General features: G+C 48.2%; 6 protein-coding genes across 6 annotated transcripts; 3 read left to right on the top strand and 3 right to left on the bottom strand.

Moving 5' to 3' along the window:
- Positions 1-3165: 3165 nt before the first annotated feature.
- PGRI_066150 (uncharacterized protein) lies at positions 3166-3699 on the top strand (the record flags this gene model as incomplete). The annotated part of the gene is made up of 1 exon (XM_040794329.1): positions 3166-3699. One exon carries the CDS (start codon positions 3166-3168, stop codon positions 3697-3699), a length of 534 nt encoding a protein of 177 aa, XP_040649579.1.
- An 839-nt stretch (positions 3700-4538) lies between these two features.
- On the bottom strand, positions 4539-5207 carry PGRI_066140 (uncharacterized protein; the record flags this gene model as incomplete). The annotated part of the gene is made up of 1 exon (XM_040794328.1): positions 4539-5207. The coding sequence occupies one exon, from the start codon at positions 5205-5207 to the stop codon at positions 4539-4541; it is 669 nt and encodes a 222-aa protein (XP_040649578.1).
- Positions 5208-7557: 2350 nt separating this feature from the next.
- PGRI_066130 (uncharacterized protein) lies at positions 7558-8199 on the bottom strand (the record flags this gene model as incomplete). The annotated part of the gene is made up of 2 exons (XM_040794327.1): positions 7558-7781; positions 7833-8199. 2 exons carry the CDS (start codon positions 8197-8199, stop codon positions 7558-7560), a joined length of 591 nt encoding a protein of 196 aa, XP_040649577.1.
- A 1551-nt stretch (positions 8200-9750) lies between these two features.
- Positions 9751-12125, bottom strand: PGRI_066120 (putative signal transducer; the record flags this gene model as incomplete). Its single annotated transcript, XM_040794326.1, has 2 exons — positions 9751-10115; positions 10166-12125. 2 exons carry the CDS (start codon positions 12123-12125, stop codon positions 9751-9753), a joined length of 2325 nt encoding a protein of 774 aa, XP_040649576.1.
- Positions 12126-14144: 2019 nt separating this feature from the next.
- On the top strand, positions 14145-17679 carry PGRI_066110 (putative RNA binding protein Jsn1; the record flags this gene model as incomplete). Its single annotated transcript, XM_040794325.1, has 2 exons — positions 14145-14302; positions 14367-17679. The coding sequence occupies 2 exons, from the start codon at positions 14145-14147 to the stop codon at positions 17677-17679; spliced, it is 3471 nt and encodes a 1156-aa protein (XP_040649575.1).
- A 645-nt stretch (positions 17680-18324) lies between these two features.
- PGRI_066100 (MT-A70 family) lies at positions 18325-19788 on the top strand (the record flags this gene model as incomplete). The annotated part of the gene is made up of 1 exon (XM_040794324.1): positions 18325-19788. One exon carries the CDS (start codon positions 18325-18327, stop codon positions 19786-19788), a length of 1464 nt encoding a protein of 487 aa, XP_040649574.1.
- Positions 19789-19818: the final 30 nt, after the last annotated feature.

The raw sequence follows: 19818 nt of genomic DNA, 5'->3' as shown, positions 1-19818 counted from the left end.
GGCTTTTTGTCCACGGGAAGCCGAGAAACTGCGTGCTGACTCGCTCTTTCCGTTTTAAGCCAGGACCCTTCAACGCCTTTTCTCCAACGTCGAGGTTGAATTCGAGCTTCCTATTCCTTCTCCTAGTCTGTTGACAATCGAATCCTTCACATCCACACTCTATAAATTGCCGTGATACTCGACAGCAGCTATAAGAGCACGGTTGGCTCTTCCCGCCAACACCGCTTGCAATGATCCCGAAGATTTTGTTCCCCGTACGACGACTCCCGACGTTTAGCAACACGACTATTACACGCCTGGAATGTCTTCTGAGACTGTTCAGTTATTGGATGCTTTGCTTCGAAAACCAAAACAAGGGTTATGATAACCTGACTTTCCGGTTATGGGGGCCATGGGCGCGGCTGGATGGGAGGGTCGGTTCATCAACACTCCATGATATTACTCTACATGGCAGTGTCTGTGTATCGGACAGAATCCACGGGACTTGATACGGAATCAGCATTTGGAGTTGAGTCTGGAGTTGGTTTGCCCGTGGTAGACCACCCGACCCAACTCCTGGCTTGATCGCCTCCTATACCTCTGTGACAGTCCGTTGTGACATTTGTCTTTTATACCAACACTTTTGGCCATATGGAACAGGTCATTAGTACGGCAGTATAGCTCCGTCTCGAGTATGATGGACCATCTCAGCTGTTTCCGTCGTCGCCTCCATCAGATCTAGGATCAGATCTAGGGTATTTGTGGGGCATCCCTGGGGCATGTGGACTTGATGGACTTGTTTCTTGGAACGGAAATAGGGATGGGTACGAGGACGAGGATGAAAGTAAGTGACAGGTAGTGCAGTACGGGCCATGGGCACCGCCACCAACCTGTTCTTCGTGAACGTCGTCATGGGTCGTTTTGTGCATCAGTTATGCAGTATATGTCTTCCCATGCCTGTTCAGGTCAACGGCGTGATACCTGTTGACCTTACAATATATGGAAAAGTCTGTGCATGAAGACCGTCTTCGGGTCGGATGCCAATTTGGGCAGAGGGTCTTATGGTCAGAGAGTACAGAACGCCGTGATCATCTAAGGCAAACGCGAAAAGGAAAGCATCGATCGGTGATTCGAAGTCGTTTCATTCGGATATTGTCGAAGACTGCCTTGGTGTTGTCAGGCTTTCGATGGGGGTTGTGATGGGTATCGAAGTTGGCTTTTCGCATGGCGGAAACGAGTCATCCTGTTTCTAAGCACCCTGGAAACAGGCAGTGTTGTCATCATCCGCTGCAGCTTGTGGGTGGCATCTGATCTGTCTGCGTCAGTCATTACACAGCACGGTCGGTAAGCTGGCCCCCGTCGCCATTCGGTCAGCTCGATGCATGACCAAGGCAGTTTCTTCCTGTGGTCATTCCTGTCTAAATAAGACTTTCTGATGGTAACAGCGATGTATTATGACAGGGTGGAGATGAGATATGAGAGAGAAGCAGGTGCGAGGTCTACTCACTTTGAAGCCCAGATCGATCAGGCTCGACCACTTCGATCCAAGGAAGAACCCCTGCCACCAAGAGACGCTAGGCACTTTCTGGGACAACCTCATCTCGAGAGCACACCTCGTGACTGTCCGGTTGCCACTTCTTCCAGGACAGCGGCCATCAAAAGGAAGGTCAAAAGTCTGCAGTTTCCTCGCCCAAAGAGAAGTAGGACAGAGGGAAAGCCCTATTATTCACCCCGTGCCGCCAATTAGATCCGCCCGCCGTGAGGAAAATAGTTCCTGCCTAGGTTATTGGGGGGCTCCACTGGCGCCAACATTGAAATACGCAATGAGCATCAGCCTTGGGTTCTACAGTGTACACTGAATGCGCCTTGGGATCCGGACCATGCTCCGTCAATAACCGAAGATGTAAGCATTTGATGAATCAAGTTGTGGATGCGAAGCCTCGAGCGAAAGCCTCTGATCAAGCCGAACCGGATCTTCTTCAGGGTCCAGATTTCACTACTGACCATTAACGATGTAACTGAAGGAACACTAACAACAGAATATAAAGCAATACTCTTCATAACGCTCTTGATATTGCTCTTGGTATCGGTACGCATTGCCACCCTGTCCAGACCTGAAAATAATCGTATGGGGTTCAATATTTGATAGGGAGTCATCCGCCGGCTCCAAATGTTCCCAGTCCAACCACCCTGGACCCAGTTTGCAGCTTGCTAACCAGACTTGGTCCACGTTGCCACGGTGTTTTCTCGATTTGCTACTCGGATCATCCACGGCTCGATCAGGGGATGTGCAGGGCAGACAAGGAGACTACAAGAGGGTACATGTTCCAAGCGTGAGCCTGAGTCACAGGGAGAGAACGAGTCAGTGGCTCATAATAGCCATGAGCTAGTTTCCGGCCTCAGCCTCTCAGACCTCAGCAGTCAGGCATCAAACCTTGGAACCTTCCTTGGAAGGTTCGAAACTTGGAAAGCTTATGTAAAACCCTTACGTGAACATGACATTAGGCCTGCGGGAAGATGACCCTGAGATTCGACATCGATTTTACCTTCCAAGCTTTGTTGTACCATGGACTTTGATAACTTTAATACCTTTTTTTATATCGTGCTTGGCACAGTAAAAAGGTCTACATTTCCAGTGTGATATTCCCAATGTACCTGTATGGTTATATCAATATTCACACGCGTGACGTAAGCCTAGACTAATTAACTAACTAACTAACTAGTTAACTAAGGCAGATCGGAACCCTAGCTATCCCTTTCAAACCACTTCCGCAAATGTTGGTATGCAGTGACCAAGCTCACACATCTTCGGTTGAAATCAGACGCAAAAACAGCACTTAATTACCAGATAGAAAGGACCAATGGATTAATTGCCAGTATCTCACCTTAACTAATTGAGGAAGCGTGTCATATAAAAGCTATGTCGTGCATACCAAATGCCACATTCCACAGCCACCTAAAATGCTACCAACCTAACATCTAAACACAACCCCTCCATTCCTAACGAACGCGTGGAGTACTAATAACCAGCCCTGATCCCACACGTTAGTCCTATCTTCACATCCGACAAAAATTGCAACCGTCGGCAACCAACGACAACCCAACCCAGCAGCAATTTATACATATCACATAGAAAAAAAGAACAGCAGCAAAACCAACAGCAAAAGCTAAAAAGCCAATTCAAACATGCATTTCCCAACCATTCTCTTTCTAAGCGCCACCCTCGCTTCAGCCCAACTCAACCCCCAGCAATTCGGCCCCGGCCCAGCAGAATTGGAATACATCCCAGGCAACAACGGAGGCTCAAACAACAACCAGAATCAAAAACAAGGCCAGAAATACAACAGCAACGGAATCGGCAAGATCGGCGGCAAGTATGAAGAGGGCTACGCCGACTATCAAGACAATGTCCCAAGCCGTCCCACTACATTCATAGTGCAACCTTCTCAAGCACCTGTGAATTTCCATGCCCCGGTCTACCAGGATGCAACTCCTTATAACCGAAACCCAGCGCATCCCCAAGCTTTTACTGCTCAGAAAGCATCCAGCCAAGATTCCCCCTACGGTCCGGGAAAGCCAGAGGTTCCGCCTTCGCCCTTCATGAAGCATTCTTTCGGCAAAGATGAGGGTAATGCCTTCTGTATGGGGCAGTGCTTTGCTAATAAGCACGAGGCGAAGTGTGCAAAGCCTTATGTGAGTTTTTCCGCGTATAAGATATAGATATAGTGGTTCTAGGTTATAAGTGGATATAGGGTTTGCTAATACGTTTTACTCTTAGTCTGAGGCTGTGTATAAGAGGGCCAAGGGGTGTTATATGTGCTGTTTTACTTCTTCTGATTTCTAGGGTTGAGGTGTAGTTATTGGCTTTAATGGATTGAAAGAGATGGGATTGATCTCTATTTTCATGAGACAGCTGGTTAGGGTATTTCTCTTCTGTTTTGTATGTTTCCCGGGGTGTTCTTGGTCAACATTTTGGTATTTTGTCCACATTTAGGTGTCATTTATTTCGGTTATTTGTTATTCATTAGATTGGAGTAAGAGTATAGTTACTAAGACAGAATATTTCATCGGCAGACTGGGATTGACTTGTAGCCCTAATTTCGGTCACCGAATTATTCACCCGAGTCCAACCATGTACATTCAAAATGTTGTACATGCATACGTACATGTCTATGTACAGATAAGCCTCGTTCTGCTGGTTGGTGTATCCACAAATAAATAAGCTTGAATTAAAAATTAGACTATAATTGCTTAAATTGAATCCCGGGGAGATGAAAATTCCACAAGGTTCATTTGATCTAGATACCAGAGATATCCGCATTAAGAAATCTATATTCGGGGGATGGTAAGAAATAAAGAGCAAAATCCATCACATCATGATCATTTTTTTTTCCACGCTGGAGAGTCACGGCTCGCTTGGACCCAAAATTCAAAGAAATCAAGAAAAAAAAGAAAGAGGGGGAGAAATAAACCGAAAGTGAACAAAAGAAAAAAAGGAGCAAGCTAGTCTCATCCCATTTATTGAGACAGAAGACATCCGTTTATTCTCTTTGTTCGATTCAATTTTTCACCCAAGTCTCAGCGGGCCGGCCGCCAATACCACGCGCCATACAGATAGGAGCAGAGGTTTTTTCATATGAGTTATCCGCCCACACAGCACTGCTGGCCGGGAGGATAGAGCCACTGTCCGAGACACCGATGGGGCCGAGATCCTCACGCGCAGAAGCAATTTGCGGGACGACCAGCTCGACCCCCTTGCTAACGCTCGTACCGGAAAAGTACGGGTTGTGGCGCGGGGGCAGCGGCCGGGACTCGTACATGCCAAGGTAGTCAGAGGCGGTGCTGCTGAAGGACGAGGCCACGGTGGACGGGGTGTTCGTCAGGCTGGGCACGTGGCTGTGGCTGTAGCCGTTGGCGGCACCTCCAGCCAATGCGGGAAGGCTGGAGCTGCTGCGTTGGACGGCAGGGCGGGAGAGCATGGGCTCACCGCTGCCGCGGTGGAACTGAGATAGATAGTTCCATGCGTCGGAGGATGCCAGGGATGAGGCGTTGCGGCCTAATACAGGCTTCCACTCTGTGGGGTCAAGATCTGACTTGGCATCATGCACGTGGCTGGGTATGCGCATGGTTGGGATTGAGTTGCTTGGCACCCTGGTTGGGGTCATTGGGGCAACAATAGTGCGTGGAGAGAGAGGGGGAGAGGTGGGTGGTGTAGTAGTGGAAGACATTGAAGACATAGATGGTAGTGATGCTGATAGTGGTTTGCAGGAGTCTTTGCGGCGGCAACTATATAGACGAAAAGAAATGATAAGTATTCAAGTGCCAAGATATAATGCAGGTCCCAGACAAAGAATGGGAGACTTTAGGCGAGAAGGAGGGGATATCAATGGCTCTAAATATAGGTCCGGGGTGTGCCACATACCTTTCGCTACAATATAAAATAGTGTTGTTGGGGACAGTAATCTGGTTCTCACACATAGCGCTGGAATTGGGTCAGCTTTATGTCCATTGAAGAAAAGACCGGTGTATGAAACACAGATGACGGCAACAGGCATGTGAGGGAAATAATCCCTGCAGCAAAGATAAGAGCTTTAGGTTGATCACATACCAAAAGTTCAAGAAGCTGGCCATGTCAAACTCTGTATCGTCCGAAGACGTAGATGGTTTGCTCACTCCCCTTTGTCCCGAGCCCAATTTAGTGATTGAAACGTTGGCACTGGATGTTCCTCGTCGATGTAAAGTTGGACGAGTAGACTTGGACTTAGAGACATGAGCAGTAGAAGGAGAGCGGCGGTGGAAGGGGGCTGTTTGAGTCATTTGTGGCGGTGAAAGCATTCAAATGCCTCACTATCTTATCAAGAGAAGATATCGCCGAGACTGGAGCAAGTGTGGAGCACAAGGGCCCCTGAGGAAGCACAGACTGAGGGATTTGTGTTGAAAAGTGTTGATTCCAACTGGAATGTGCCGGGCCGGTGTAATTGAGAATACAAAAGGCTCCCAAAGAAGAAACAACGAGGTATGTATACTCAGGAGTGAAGGCAAATGCTGATAAGGTGTCAGTATCTGGCGTTCCCGATTCAATGCAGGGCTATCTTTAGCCTGTGAGTGGGGAGAGATAAGAATGAGAACAGGGTTCTCCAGGGCTGAAGATAAGAGTAACATACCAGTCTATAGTAAGATCTATAAGAAATACCTTTAAGAAAAGGTGACACAAAATAAGAAGAGGGGGAATTGGAATATAAATACAAAGGGGAGAAAAAAAAAAGTCCCTGAAGAGAAGAAACGTGCTGTTGTGGTAGGATGAGACGATCACGTCTAGACCTTTTTGGAGACAGATGGAGTGATTTGTACCCGGTAAGTCACTTCCGATAGGGCCCGACGGCATATGCATGCCTAAGAGGTACTTCCCGGGTACTTCCCGGATGCTCCCAAGGTTGGCGACACGCAATTCCGGATCTAGACCAGCTGAGTCAAGGCTTCTATAATTAACCGGTCTTTTCTTTTCTGATGGATTATGTTGTATTGATCTGTTTCTAATTGTAACAATTTCCTAGTTTTGACCTTTGAAACGCACAGATGCAGAATTTCCAAGTCTATCTGCAGTAGCGCACCATTTATCCGGAGGGGGTCGGATCTGGCATGATAGATTCATAATCTTCAAGTATTACTACAAGTTAATACTTGTATACATTTGTACAACATACCATATACGAATCAATATATTTAAAATGACGCCATAAATCCCTCGAGGTCTAGGATCCATATACGTACCCGTATGGCGTGAACTGGTGGGTATCAATACATCATCGCATTAGTTTTTACATATTTCTACACGTATACAAATTAAGCCAACGTACATATACGGAGTGAAGATAACGCAATAACTGCCGGCTACGGCGACAAAATAGATTATCAGAATATAGTGCCACATCTATTACGATAAAGTGTTGCAGGGGCCTCGTCACAGATGTGAGATCATTCTAGGCCTATTTGTCGATCCTCCGTGTTTCGGGTCCTATGGGGAAAATCGGGGCTTTTTTTCGAGAACGATTCCCGGATAGGGCATCACTGTTTACATCAGAACACTTCTGTTGGCATTTTTCCTTGTTGGCATTTGAGTTCCGCCGGGTACCGATTTTGTCCCTTGGATAGTCCAGATCGGGGTATAATATCTCACAGGGCGAGCTTTCGATTGATTTTTCACTGTGGGGCATGTGACATCTGTCATAGAATACTATCATAGAATACTACATCATAACAGTGAAGCTTTGACGTTTGTGATACATATATTCAAGACAATGATGTACCTAGAAGTAATTTTCCAACCGCGGTCAGAACATATATTTCTGGGAGAAAACTAAGATCCCACATACCGTAGTTTCAATGGTTGTAATGTGGTATTTCTGAAAATACTAGAATCCTTCAACAATCCAGTAAACACGGTATTATAAGGAATCAGTATCGTTAAATATTCCGGTACTCTATAATGAACCTTGGAAGATAAAGAGAGAGGTAATATATACATAGTAGGATAGGTAAATGAGAGTATCGGATCTGCCTCGGTCCATCTAGACATGCTCATGGGCCCTGAAAAGCCGAGTTACGTCGATTGGTCGGTCGTTGCTTAGAACTGAGACGGCTCATCGTCTCGGCCTCTTCATAACTCCCCTCCAGCAGTAGATTGACGAGATCCTCGCGTTTAATCCTCATCACCGGGTCAGGGAGGCCTGTTCGAGCGTCTTTAAGTAAGATAGAGGCTGCTCTATCCAAGGCCTGTAGAGATTTGAAGCATTTATGCTGGTCTAGAACATATTAGCGATAGAAAGAGCACCAAAGGGATGTAAAGATAGTACCGAGATCATTCACATTGTCCGGAGTTAGGCCATATAGAGTACGGAAACTTTGCCATTCGGTGCTACTTTTCTCGTAGCGCTCAGTGACTACTATGGCATCGGATCGCACATCACCACCGTGGATAATAGACTTGTTGAATCTTCTGGTGTCGTCCTTATGTAGCGCATCACGTACCCATGTGGAAATAGCCCTTTGGCGGAGATCTAGATGGCTTTGCCGGTGGGATTCGAGTTTCTGGCAGTGGGATTCGAGTCTCTCAATATCTGCACGCATTCCACGAATTTCCGTAAGAAGGCTGAGGCCGCCTTCGTTGGCGGCTATACCCTGCTTAGTATCGTATTGCAGCGACGGCGCCTCATTAACCATTTTGGCTACACAGGCGGCAAGAGGGTTTTCCTTATTATCAACGGAACTATGATAAACAATCTGTGTTTGGCCCTATAGCATAAGCGAATTAGTTGAATAGTTTATGCGAAGGAAGGTGCGAAATGAACTCTACTCTAGGTAGAGAATGTCTATCCGCACACCTTTAGTCCTTTTTGGGTATAGGTCATCTTAGCACATAGATTCTTACCTGACTGTATAGTTTAATAAGGTATCCCTATAGTGATTTCATCGATAACCCTACCCCAGAATCCAATAGCCGGCTCCCGAGGTCCCACCCATAATTATTGTCGTACAATTGCCAGTCGATTTTTGAAGCTATTCCCAGTTTTATTACTAGCATCATCGTTGTCCAAACTCCATTTTTGAAGCTAGTCCTAGCTTTATCTCTCACTTTTCTCTCACTTTTCTCTTCCTTTTCTCTTACTTTATTATAGACCTTTGCCTTAAACCTCCTACTCTCCCCACTAAAGCCTATGAAGAGTGGGACTCCCCCCCCCCCCATCCATGCAAATACATGGCTTTCATTTGCAGTAGATCCGACTGAGTTTATTGGGAAGAAGGTACTAGCAGTGCCGAGATGTTGCCAGAAGAGGAAGGGAACACAGGATCGCTGGCGAGTGAATGCCCTTGTGGCCCCGAGGGTCCATAGGTTGGAACAGAGGGTCCATAGGTTGGAACATTGAAGGACGCTAAAGAATGGAAAACTCTGACAGAAGATGAAAATCGAGAACTTGAATTAATATACCGTCGCATTCCTTGCTAGGACCCTTAGCTAGCCCTTTTCAGAAACACTATATGAATAAAATTGATATCGATAGTGAAATAGAATATTACAACTTCTAACGTCTATTCTAGGGCGACGCTAAAGGCTAGACTTATTTCGCCTTTATCGAATAATAGCCTTTCCCCTTACTTTTCTCTCTTGTAGAACTCCTTCCTATAGAGAGATCTGAAAAAGCCTTATACTATATATTGCCCTAAATTTTTGTTTCGAAGTAGGCTAATTTAATCCGACCTAAAGGCTAAAGCCCAATCGCGAAGCTAATATAGCAAGCTTACTCAAGCTCATATCTATAGTGGACTATTCAAATTGTTGACGAATATTTCTCAGGCGGTCTCCTTAGTGGACAAAATGCCTATAAGCGAAAAGCTAAAGCTATAGTATAGATATAGCGAACTCGTGTTTAGTTTACTAGATATAAGACGCAGCGCGGGGAAGTAAAAGAGAGAGGCTTGCTCACGTTTAGGGGAACCTAGATGTACTATGGGGGTCCCGTAGATCATATCCCTATTAGGGCGGTAGAGGGGTGGTGCGTCGTTTCTGGCGGCCCGCTCACCGTGTCAACTAATACTAAAAATATATAGATTTTCTATATAACTTATATAAATCATAGGATTCTATAAATTTAGCTATATTTACACTATTTATAATACTGCGGTACTACCGTTATAGTACTGCATATTGGGAAAAATCTGTTGGAGAGGTGATGCTGACGTTTGGGTTTCTGTCTGGGTATCTAATATAACTAATCATGCTTTATCAATCTCCATTGGCTCTGGTGCTGTTCGAGTCCCAACCGGAGTGGGTGTCAAAGGAACCTCGAGAGCCATTTTGTCGATCTTCTTCCCTGTAAACGACTCGGCCTGGCCATCATCCCTGTCGATCTGCAGTTTCACTGTGCCTGGGCCTGGTTTGCCTGTAAATCGCTCAGGCACTCCACGGGCAGCCTCGGCCGGGCCGACAAAGCATCCAAGCATCGAGCTCCAGATATATCCCTCCGATAGTAGACGGCGGATCTGGCCATACGCGTATGAATTGGCGTAAGGGAGAGCGGTTTCTGGATCGCGGTAACGCGAAGGCAATGAGGTGATGACGCAAAGCGATGACGAGATTTCTATTAGGAGGTTAGCCTTGCAGATTCTTAACAAATCGAATGATACGTACTGGTCAAACGAGCAGGCTTCTTGGCGTTGAAGTACATGCTGTATTTGCGGTGGTTGGCGGTCGCATAATCAAAGTTCTCCAAGATCGTAAGAGTACGCCCCGTATGCTCAATCACTGGAGGGGGTTCTGGAATCTCTGGTTGTGCTGATTCCTTCACTATTTCATTTGATAATTGTGATTCGGACTGTAACGTAGATGGTTGGTTTAGGCTCTGAGCCGGGGCATTTTCGGGCACCGTGCCTTGACTAGGTGCTGCAGTGGCCGGGGAGGCTTGAGGGGCAATCGCAATTGCAGGGCTGATAGTCGTGGCCGATTCAACTGGCCGAGACTCGTCCACTGGCGGTCGTTCTCGTACAGCCGTATCAGCAGCATGTGATATAGGGGTCTTGGTCGGAGTCAGTTGGGTGCCAGCAACGTGCGGGGTGGCCAAATTTGCCTGGCCCGTTGATTCTGGAACTTCTTGGTTAATCTTGGCAGAATTTGAAGCCGCTGCAGCCGCTGGAGGTTGATCAAGGTCCATGGCACCGTCATCCTTGATGGGAGACGGCTCAGGCAATTTTTGAGTAGAGCCATTGCTCGCAGAATCTATTGCATGACGAGACGCTGGAATTTCCACAGCAAACATCTTTCTCTCCGAATGTTTGGGCTCCGAGGACCGCCTTTCAGTGGGCTGATCTTGTTCAGAGGGTGCTACTGGTGTATTCGTGTCAACTTCTGGGGCTTTCTTCTCAACAGCATTGTCTTTGACCTGCTCCGCAGGGGGCGTCGTGATTATCTTCGGCTCTGATGAGTTTACATCTGGTTGGCTATCGTTCGCCCCAGAAGGCACCAAGGTGGTGTCTGCATTCTCTGCAGTCGGAGCTGCGGCATTCTCGGGTGGCCTGTTTTCAGGCGCTTCAGGCGCCTTTTGGTCTAATGTGGAGGTAGGAGGTAGAGCGGAATTTGCTGGACCAGGAATACCAACTGGATGGACGTCCGGTGGTGGCTGCGATGTGCCTGTGGTAGAGGCAGGGCCGGATCCAACGATGCTTGCAGACCCCACAGACTTTGACTCTGCCGCAGCCTTCTCTTTATCTTCCTTCTCTTTCTTTTTCTTCCTCGATTCTTCTTTATCGGCCTTTGGCTTGATATCGATTTTGCCCACCCGTGTGAGACGCCCGTTTGTCCATGTAGCCACACCACTCCAGTAGGAAATCACCGGACCATCCAAACGGCGGTTTTGTAGTGCTTCGATCCTCGCTCGTCTTTCGTCCGCTTTTCGTTTTTCTGACAGCTCCCAGCGGTTCAAACTTTTGCTATTAAGCCGTTCCACTCTTGCAGCTTCCGCAAGATGATCCTCCTGGGTCATCTCTTTCGGTTTCAAATGAGCCTTCCGCTTCTCTGCCTCCTTCATTGTAGCGATGATGCGGACCCGCTTCTCCTGGCTATCCTTGAGACGAGCATGCGTAAGTTCTTTGTTGACCATGGTCTGCCGACGCGATGATTGTCGAGTAGGCCCATCCTCCACAGTGGGAATCCATGAGATGCGCTCTGACTTTTTCTTCGGACGAGGAGCGGCAGCCATGGAGGATGGGGCGGTCGGATCAATCTTGACTCGTTTACGCAGGGTCTGGAACCGGAGGTCATTCTGGGCTCTGCGCTTCTTGCGCTCGTCTTTTTGTAGTTTTTGTTCGCCTTCGTAGTCGTTCTGCGCGTCGGGTCCTTGGTCTTCATCCTCGTCCGACGATTCAAGCAATTCATCTTCTGCGTCGGGGTCTGCTACATCCGCAAACTCATTATCGTCTTCTACTTCCTCAAAAAGAAGCGCCAAGTCATCATCGGCAGCGGCCTCAAGGAGAGCAGACATGTGCAGTCCTGCGGTACTCCGTTTCGCACGCCCTCGGACCAATGATTCCACGGGCATCTCCTCTTCCTCTGAGGATTGTACCCCAGAAGATGGGTCTTCCACAATGTCGGCCATGGTGTTACTGGGGTGGCAGGTGCCTTAGGAATGGACGGTTAAGCATCGGACGCGAGAAGGGGACGCGCGCACGACAAACTATGGTTGAATCGTCAATGATTAGCAAACAAAAATTATAAAGAATTATAGGATATAAAAAGTGAATTCTACCACACGATTAAAGATGAGCTGAAGTGATGGAAAGATACCGGAGCAAGTTGGCAAGGAGAGTGACTTGAACAGGTAGTGGCGCGAAAGAAAATGTGGTGCCTCAGGCGAAAAATTATCTAGCCAATGATTTTATCTAACGTGTTTACATCGACCTTGAAGTAACGACACAACATGTCTCTGATTCATTTGGTTCTACCTCCACCATTATATATTGACTGATACTACGGAGTACTTCGTACTGAACAATTATTTTATGGATAATCTACCCTTTATGTCCCACGCCATGAACCCGGTTCTGTACCGATTGCTTTTGGAAGCTTGGCGAACACCCTATCTAGAAAAGAGCCTGGAGTTCGTCAAGCTAGCAATCGGCAGATAAATTCTATTCTATTTACGTCTCTAACACAGCCACCATGACCAACTAAAGTAGACTCCATGTCGCCACTGAAAACAATGACGAGGATATGTACCTGACCCATATCCCTTGCGCGCAGAACACAATCTTTTTTTTTTCGCAGTCAAAACAGTTTTTGTTTACATAAATACATCATATAGGGAAATATCTTCATATTTGTGACCTGCTTCAAAATATTCAAGCGTTGAGACATGACGCACTGGAATGCGGGGCTTTTTCTTTGGTTTCCACTCTCTCTGTCTCTCTTTAGGGTCATGCCATGATGGCTTTTCCTCCGAGAGAAAACCTTGACTACTTTGATGAGGTTTCAAGGGCCTATATAAACATATACTCCTTGTAATTGATATCTATAACCACCAGTCTCCCGGATATTCAATATAGCCAAAATGTCTGGAGGAACTGCCGATTCCCTTCCCTGGATATTTGAAAGTCATCCAGTGCTTATAGATGTTTTGTCTACGTCCTTATGCACCTCAGAACTCAATAGAGATTGAAAACAGCCATATAATCATAGATTAGATAGATCAGATTATATTCAATCCAATCAAATTCCATAATTAAAAGCAAAATTCATCTGAATCAACAATTGAATTGTGGGTGAAGCTGAAGGAGGGCCCTCCACCAACCACAGCCAACTTCCTCGGGCATCCGGCCAGCTCCCCAACATCTCTTCCTCCTTCTTTTCCTCTCCCCTTCTCATCCTCCCTTGACTTCTTCCTCACTTCTCTTTTTTTTTTCTTTTGATTTCTGCATTATTAGGGTGAATTCAACTTTCGGTTAGTGTTGAAAGACACTTCTCGGAGCGCAACACTAACTCACTTCCAGCCACCTCGATCCCTTTGGACCCGGATCATCCTTTCCATCTTTTTATTTCTCAACTTAACGCACTCTGTGCAAGACCATCCTTGTGAATTTGCCGTGTTTTTGGAGCCTTGGACGACTATAGAAAAGGACTTGTCCTTTTTTACCCTTCTCGACTCGATTACTTTTGGACACCCGCAGATTGTCATACACTCCGAGCAAACGGTGAGATTATCAAAGACTCTCGACATAGCACAGTAGTGCTTTTGGAAAGAATCGCTCTCGGTACGAAATATCCTCATTCATCTCGACTTTATGGAATTGCTTTGTCGACCCCTCCCACTTTACGAACCCCCCCCCCCAAAATAGCAAAAACCCATATTTCGAACACCAACTAATTTGGACTTCTGTTTCTAGTCTGTCCTTGATTTCTCGACTTTATCCTTATTCCATGTTTCCTATTCCACGCCTTTGAACGACAAAGCTCATTCAAGTTCCGACCTTGCTCCATTTTTGACATTTGCGCGGAGGTCATAATTTAGAAGGAATTCGGGCGCTGCCTTGTTAAAGGCCTAAAGTGATAATCCATAATGTTGCCAGTTTCGCGACCTGACGGTCAGATGAATTTCAATTACATCCCAACCACCCAACCCATGTCCGGCACCTCGACGGGGCGCAGCTCTCCCAGTGATCTGGCTGGATCTGGGAACCCAAGAATGCCATTTGGACCTTCTCCGGGCTCCATTGGCAGTTCGAGGCCGGGGGCTGGCTCCCCTTCTCATGATTTGGCGTCACGTCTGTACTCGAAGCGGTTAGTTTGATTCTCATGGGACACAAACTGTGACAATTAACTGACCCTATGATTCTTCTCACAGAGCCCGTGAAATTCAAGCGCAAGAAGGTATTTCTCCTAGTATTTGGGGACCTCCTACTAGCGGCCATTCAACCCCGCTTCGTGAGAATATTCCCGAATCACCGAGCCAAGATAGTTTTCCCGATTTGATCCCTACCACCAATGGCTCCATTGACAGCCCTGGCCGCCGAGCTCGCGCTGGAACAGTCCCGTCTCGTTTTCCTCCAATGGGTACACTAAATGAGATGGATCTTCAGCAGCCTTACATGCCGCAGACCTCACGGCCAACACCCTCAACTAGTCCTTTCAGGCCCCCGGGCGTTTCCGGCATAGATACGAGTTCTAAGGTGGCGAGTTCAACTGCTGTGTCCAACCCGGCATCGCTATCCCGCCTTCGAGCTGGCTCGATGCCACAAAGAAGCAACTTTTTGGGAGGTGGCGGCCCCTTCGGTCCCTCATTGTTTTCAACCAACTGGTCGACGGGTCGCGAGAGAGCTACAACTTTAACCAGCATTCGATCTTCGGAAGGACCGACTTCACCCAGCCACTCTTCTTTCTCGAGGGATGGGCTCGCGGACACCGATGTCAAGACATTGGATTACTTGGGGCTTGCTGAGACCCCTCAGCAGGGAATGGCCTCGCTTGCACGTCCCTCAATGGAGGCTTTGATGCAACAGCAGCAGCAACAACAGCAAGCTTCTGCGCTGCCACCACTCCTAGCTGAGTTGGCGATGATGAAGAACAATAATCGATTCCGATCATACTCCGTGAATGCTAAGGAGAAGTACGCGGATGACGAGGATCTTGAATATGAGAACCGTTACTCCCAGCTTCCCTCGGGTACTATGACGCCAACCGCCGCTGCAACTGCCGCGCAACTCGCCGCCACACAGGCCCAGATTCACCAGCATAATCTCGCCGTTCAAGCTTTTGCCAGCCACGCCTCTGTCAGCAGACCCCGAGCGCGAACTGCTGGCATTTTGGAGGCACCTCCCCAGCGATCATCCATCCGTAACTACCTTGCCACGCCTTCTCGCCTTGACAACAGCTTCAGTGCTGCTGACCTGCAGATTGCCGAGAACGGTGAATATGACGAATTGTCAGAGGCAGTTCAACTGATGCATCTTGGCGGTAACGGTATCCCCGCCATGGTTGGCCGACAGGCCGGCGAGATGGCAGATGAGAACAACCAGGATGGGCCTACCCGGGCACTTTGGATTGGTAGCATTCCCGTGTCCACTACCGTCACGTCTCTGGAGGCCATTTTTGGTATGTATGGAAAGATCGAGTCGACCCGTGTTCTAACTCACAAGAACTGCGGGTTTGTCAACTTCGATCGCCTTGAAAGCGCCGTGCAAGCAAAGTCACTGCTTAATGGCAAGGAGATTTTCCCAGGAGCAGGTCCCGTTAGAATTGGTTATGCCAAGGTTCCCGGCGCATCGGCCACCGGTACTCCTGGTGCGAATGGCATCCAGTCATCTCCCACTCCTGACCCGAACTTCAGAGCAAATATCGCAGCGGCAGATGGGGCGGATCGAGCTGACAATGCTAACATGGTCCCTCAAATTGCCGCTCTGACGGATCTGTTGCCTGAGATGGTGCAAATCGTGCAAGAATTTGGCGCAAGTGAAGATGACTTGAAGAACATCACGGCAAGCATCCAGACTTCCATCGCGTTCCAAGCTTTCGAGGATGAGATCCCCTCGGTCCAGGAAACGAGCCAGTCCCGGATGTTCGACGCCCCACGTCTCCGTGACATCCGGAAGAGGATTGACAATGGTGCATGCTCAATCCAAGAGATTGAGGAGACTGCCGAGGCCATGCTTCCTGAGGTTGCAGAGCTAGCGTCCGATTATCTGGGCAACACTGTGGTTCAGAAACTGTTCGAATTCTGCTCTGAATCTACCAAGGAGCAGATGTTGTCTCACATTGCTCCCCACCTCTCCGAAATTGGCGTTCACAAGAATGGAACTTGGGCTGCGCAGAAGATTATTGATGTCGCGAAGACTCCTGGACAGATGCAGCTGATTGTTGATGCTCTCCGCCCTTACACGGTTCCTCTTTTCTTGGATCAGTATGGAAACTACGTTTTGCAGTGCTGCCTGCGATTTGCCAGCCCCTTCAACAGTTTTATCTTTGAGTCTATGCTCAGTCGAATGTGGGAAATCGCCCAGGGACGTTTCGGGGCCCGAGCGATGCGGGCTTGTCTCGAAAGCCACCATGCCACCAAGGATCAGCAGCGGATGCTTGCATCTGCTATCGCTCTCCACAGTGTGCAGCTGGCTACTAATGCCAACGGAGCTCTTTTGCTCACTTGGTTCCTTGATACGTGCACATTCCCTCGTCGCCGAACAGTGTTGGCCCCGAGACTAGTGCCTCACCTTGTTCATCTCTGCACACACAAGGTTGCCTACTTGACTGTTCTCAAGGTGATCAACCAGCGGAACGAGCCAGATGCTCGAGACATTGTTCTTAAGGCACTCTTTTTCAGTCCCGGAGATGAAGTTTTGGAGAAGATCCTGAGCGACCAGACATCTGGTGCGACTCTGATCTTCAAGGTCTTGACCACCCCATTCTTTGACGAGTCTATGCGGGCTGAAGTCGTGAAGAACGTGTCCAAGGTTCTGACGAAGCTCAAGGCTTCCCCAAGCCAAGGCTACAAGCGTCTGATGGATGAAGTGGGCCTTTCCTCACGAGGCAGCGGTGGTCGGGAACATCACCATGGACGTGAAGCGGGCCACTCCACTCCGGAGAAATCGCAACACCGCCAAGCTCGCCACGGAAGCACAGGTTATCCAGCCCAGCCGTCCATGGACAGACAATACAATGGGCAGTTTGCTCCCAACACGTTTGGACAGAACACAGACAACCGTCCTATCTCTGCCGACCAGACCAACCCCCCGCCCCTTGATCCGTACTCGACCAACGGACTCGGAAACCACTTGAACGGCCTTGGCGGCCCAGGAGGATACAGCCAGGAATCCCTGAGTCAGCAACAGCTGCAATACCAAGCCTTCCTCGCTGCCCAGGCTCGTGGAGTTACTCCAGGCTATGCCGGCATTCCGGGCGCCAACTATGGCTACCCGGCTAGCTCACCCGCTGTGGATAGTTTGCGATCTCTGCAGCCGCAGCAGGCTTCTCAGCTGTCTGGACCAGGCCAGATGAGTCCCAACCCGATGCTTGCCCAGAACAACTACCAGCAGTTCAGCCCCGTTGTCAACCCTGCCCAGATGTATCAATACCCTCCGCAATACTACCCCCAGGCACAGCCTGTGCAGGGGCAGTCGGGCGGAGGCCGACGTGGACGGGTGAGTTCATTCTCAGATCGGCCTTAAACCGTGTAATGCGGCAATACTAACGTACATGCCTTTGCCTCCAGCGTTGATGCCATCTTCGCGTATGATTTCTAATCGATCTACCTGCCTTCCCATCTACATTGTATAAATTTTCTTGATCATCTTTTTTTCCCTTCTTTTTTTCTCCCATTTTTGAAGTTTCTCATGGAGACCAAGCGGATTTATCTAGCTAGGTGTTGTGATTTCGCTATCTATTCGCCCTGATCGGACGCTGGATCGCCGGCAGGGGAGAATCGGACCCGGGAGAGGAATTGGATGCGCATGGAGAACCGGTGAAAAAGTCTTGTGTCTCTTCTGGGTGGAGGCCCAGTTTTGTATCTTCAGCGTTTTTGAATGACCTTGTATCTTGTGATCTTACGATAGGACTTTTTTCTCTTCTGTCTTGTTTTAAGATCAAGATTTGGCTACCTAGTGGAGCATAGTGAATTGATTGATGCAGTGCAGATTATATTGTAGAGTGGATGCAAATAAATCGAATTTTATCGAAATGAAAAGAATTAACGTCAAAATCCCTGCCATATTGGGATTTATATAAGGCTGAGAGAATTGAAACTTCCACAACTACCCGGCGCAATCCACCGCTCATTTTCACCATCACCAACAAGGGGAAAGACAAGGTCTAATATGAGCAATACTATCCAAGAGGAGACTGCAATTCTATTCCAGGATACAAATATATACCTCCTCGACATCCCGTATTCAATCGCGCTTGCGCAAGAAGGGAGCCCGACACCACACCAACAACTCCCAGAATCAAGTTCAGGAACAGAAAATACAGGAAATACCATTCGCAGGAAGAAAGCGAGCCTACTTTCATGCGAACCTATAAAAGAGCCATTCCCATCTACTGAGCCCAAAAAGCCAAGTGCTCTCGCCAAGGTTCTCGACAGCATTCCCCTCTCTGAGAGACGGTTCCACTCGGAACTGATACTGCCACTTGTGAGGGATTCACTCGAAACCATCAAGGCCGGATTTCCACCTGATCGCCGATGGTGTAAGGATCGAGCAGTGCCTAGTGCATTTCACGATAGCACATGGCGGAATCAGCATCCACGGAAGCGGCGGAGGGGAAACGATTATACATGCTTAGAGTCTACGCCCGAGGACCATGTTTCAACTAAAAATGAACCACCTATGATTCTATCGACTACCTCACCGAATGAATTCGAGGCTTTGTCAGATCTTGCCATTGTCAAGAATCCATCGCCAGAGTCCGCAATCGTCAGGGTTGGAAGCTCGCACGGTGATGAAACGAATCCTCCATGTGCATATGTGGTCCCACCTGAGTCGAGCTTTGTGCTTTGTACACTACCTCTATTTCAAACTGAAGTCGATCGTCCATCTACATCCAATGACTATCCTATCCCCGGGGTCCCCAAGCACCAGAAGTTCAATCTCATTCTCATGGACCCGCCCTGGCCAAACAAATCCGTGCGGCGCAGCAAGCACTACCAAACACATCACTATTCCGAAATGGATGTACTTACGGAGGGACTACGGGATATACTCCGTGCGCACTCGCACAACGAAATACAAGATGGGCTACGTCAATCTGAACCCCACACTGGACGCCCGATCCAAAGCGAACAGTCTATAGCTGCTATATGGATCACCAATGCAGAAAAGGTCAGGCGAGCAGCATATGAGGCTTTGAGAGGCGCAGGCTTTTGCATCTGCGAGGAATGGATCTGGGTCAAGACTACATGGGACGGGCAACCGATCTCAGCACTGGACGGTCTTTGGCGAAAACCATATGAGATCCTTGTCATTGGCCGTAAAAGTAGCCATAATGTCAACGTCGACGTTAAGAACAACAATCTACCGCCACTTTCTCAAATGGATGATCTGACGCGGATAAGTGAGGCCATTACCACGAGACGAGTCATCGCTGCGGTTCCGGACTTGCACTCTCGTAAGCCAAATCTGAAATTCATTTTTGAGAATGTGTTTTTCACAGAGGCTGGTCAACTCCAAGAGTATTCTGCCCTCGAGGTATTTGCGCGCAACTTGACGGCTGGCTGGTGGGCTGCTGGTGATGAGGTTCTTCGGTTCAATGCCCGTGACTGTTGGGTCGATCTTGTTAAGTAGAATGCAGATACCAATCAGTGTTTCGGGTCA

The sequence above is a fragment of the Penicillium griseofulvum genome, assembly GCF_001561935.1.
Source record: "Penicillium griseofulvum strain PG3 chromosome Unknown contig_91, whole genome shotgun sequence".
In the NCBI taxonomy this organism is placed as follows: domain Eukaryota; kingdom Fungi; phylum Ascomycota; class Eurotiomycetes; order Eurotiales; family Aspergillaceae; genus Penicillium; species Penicillium griseofulvum.
The sequence above is the reverse complement of the archived record's forward strand: the minus strand, read 5'-3'. Positions and strand labels throughout refer to the sequence as shown.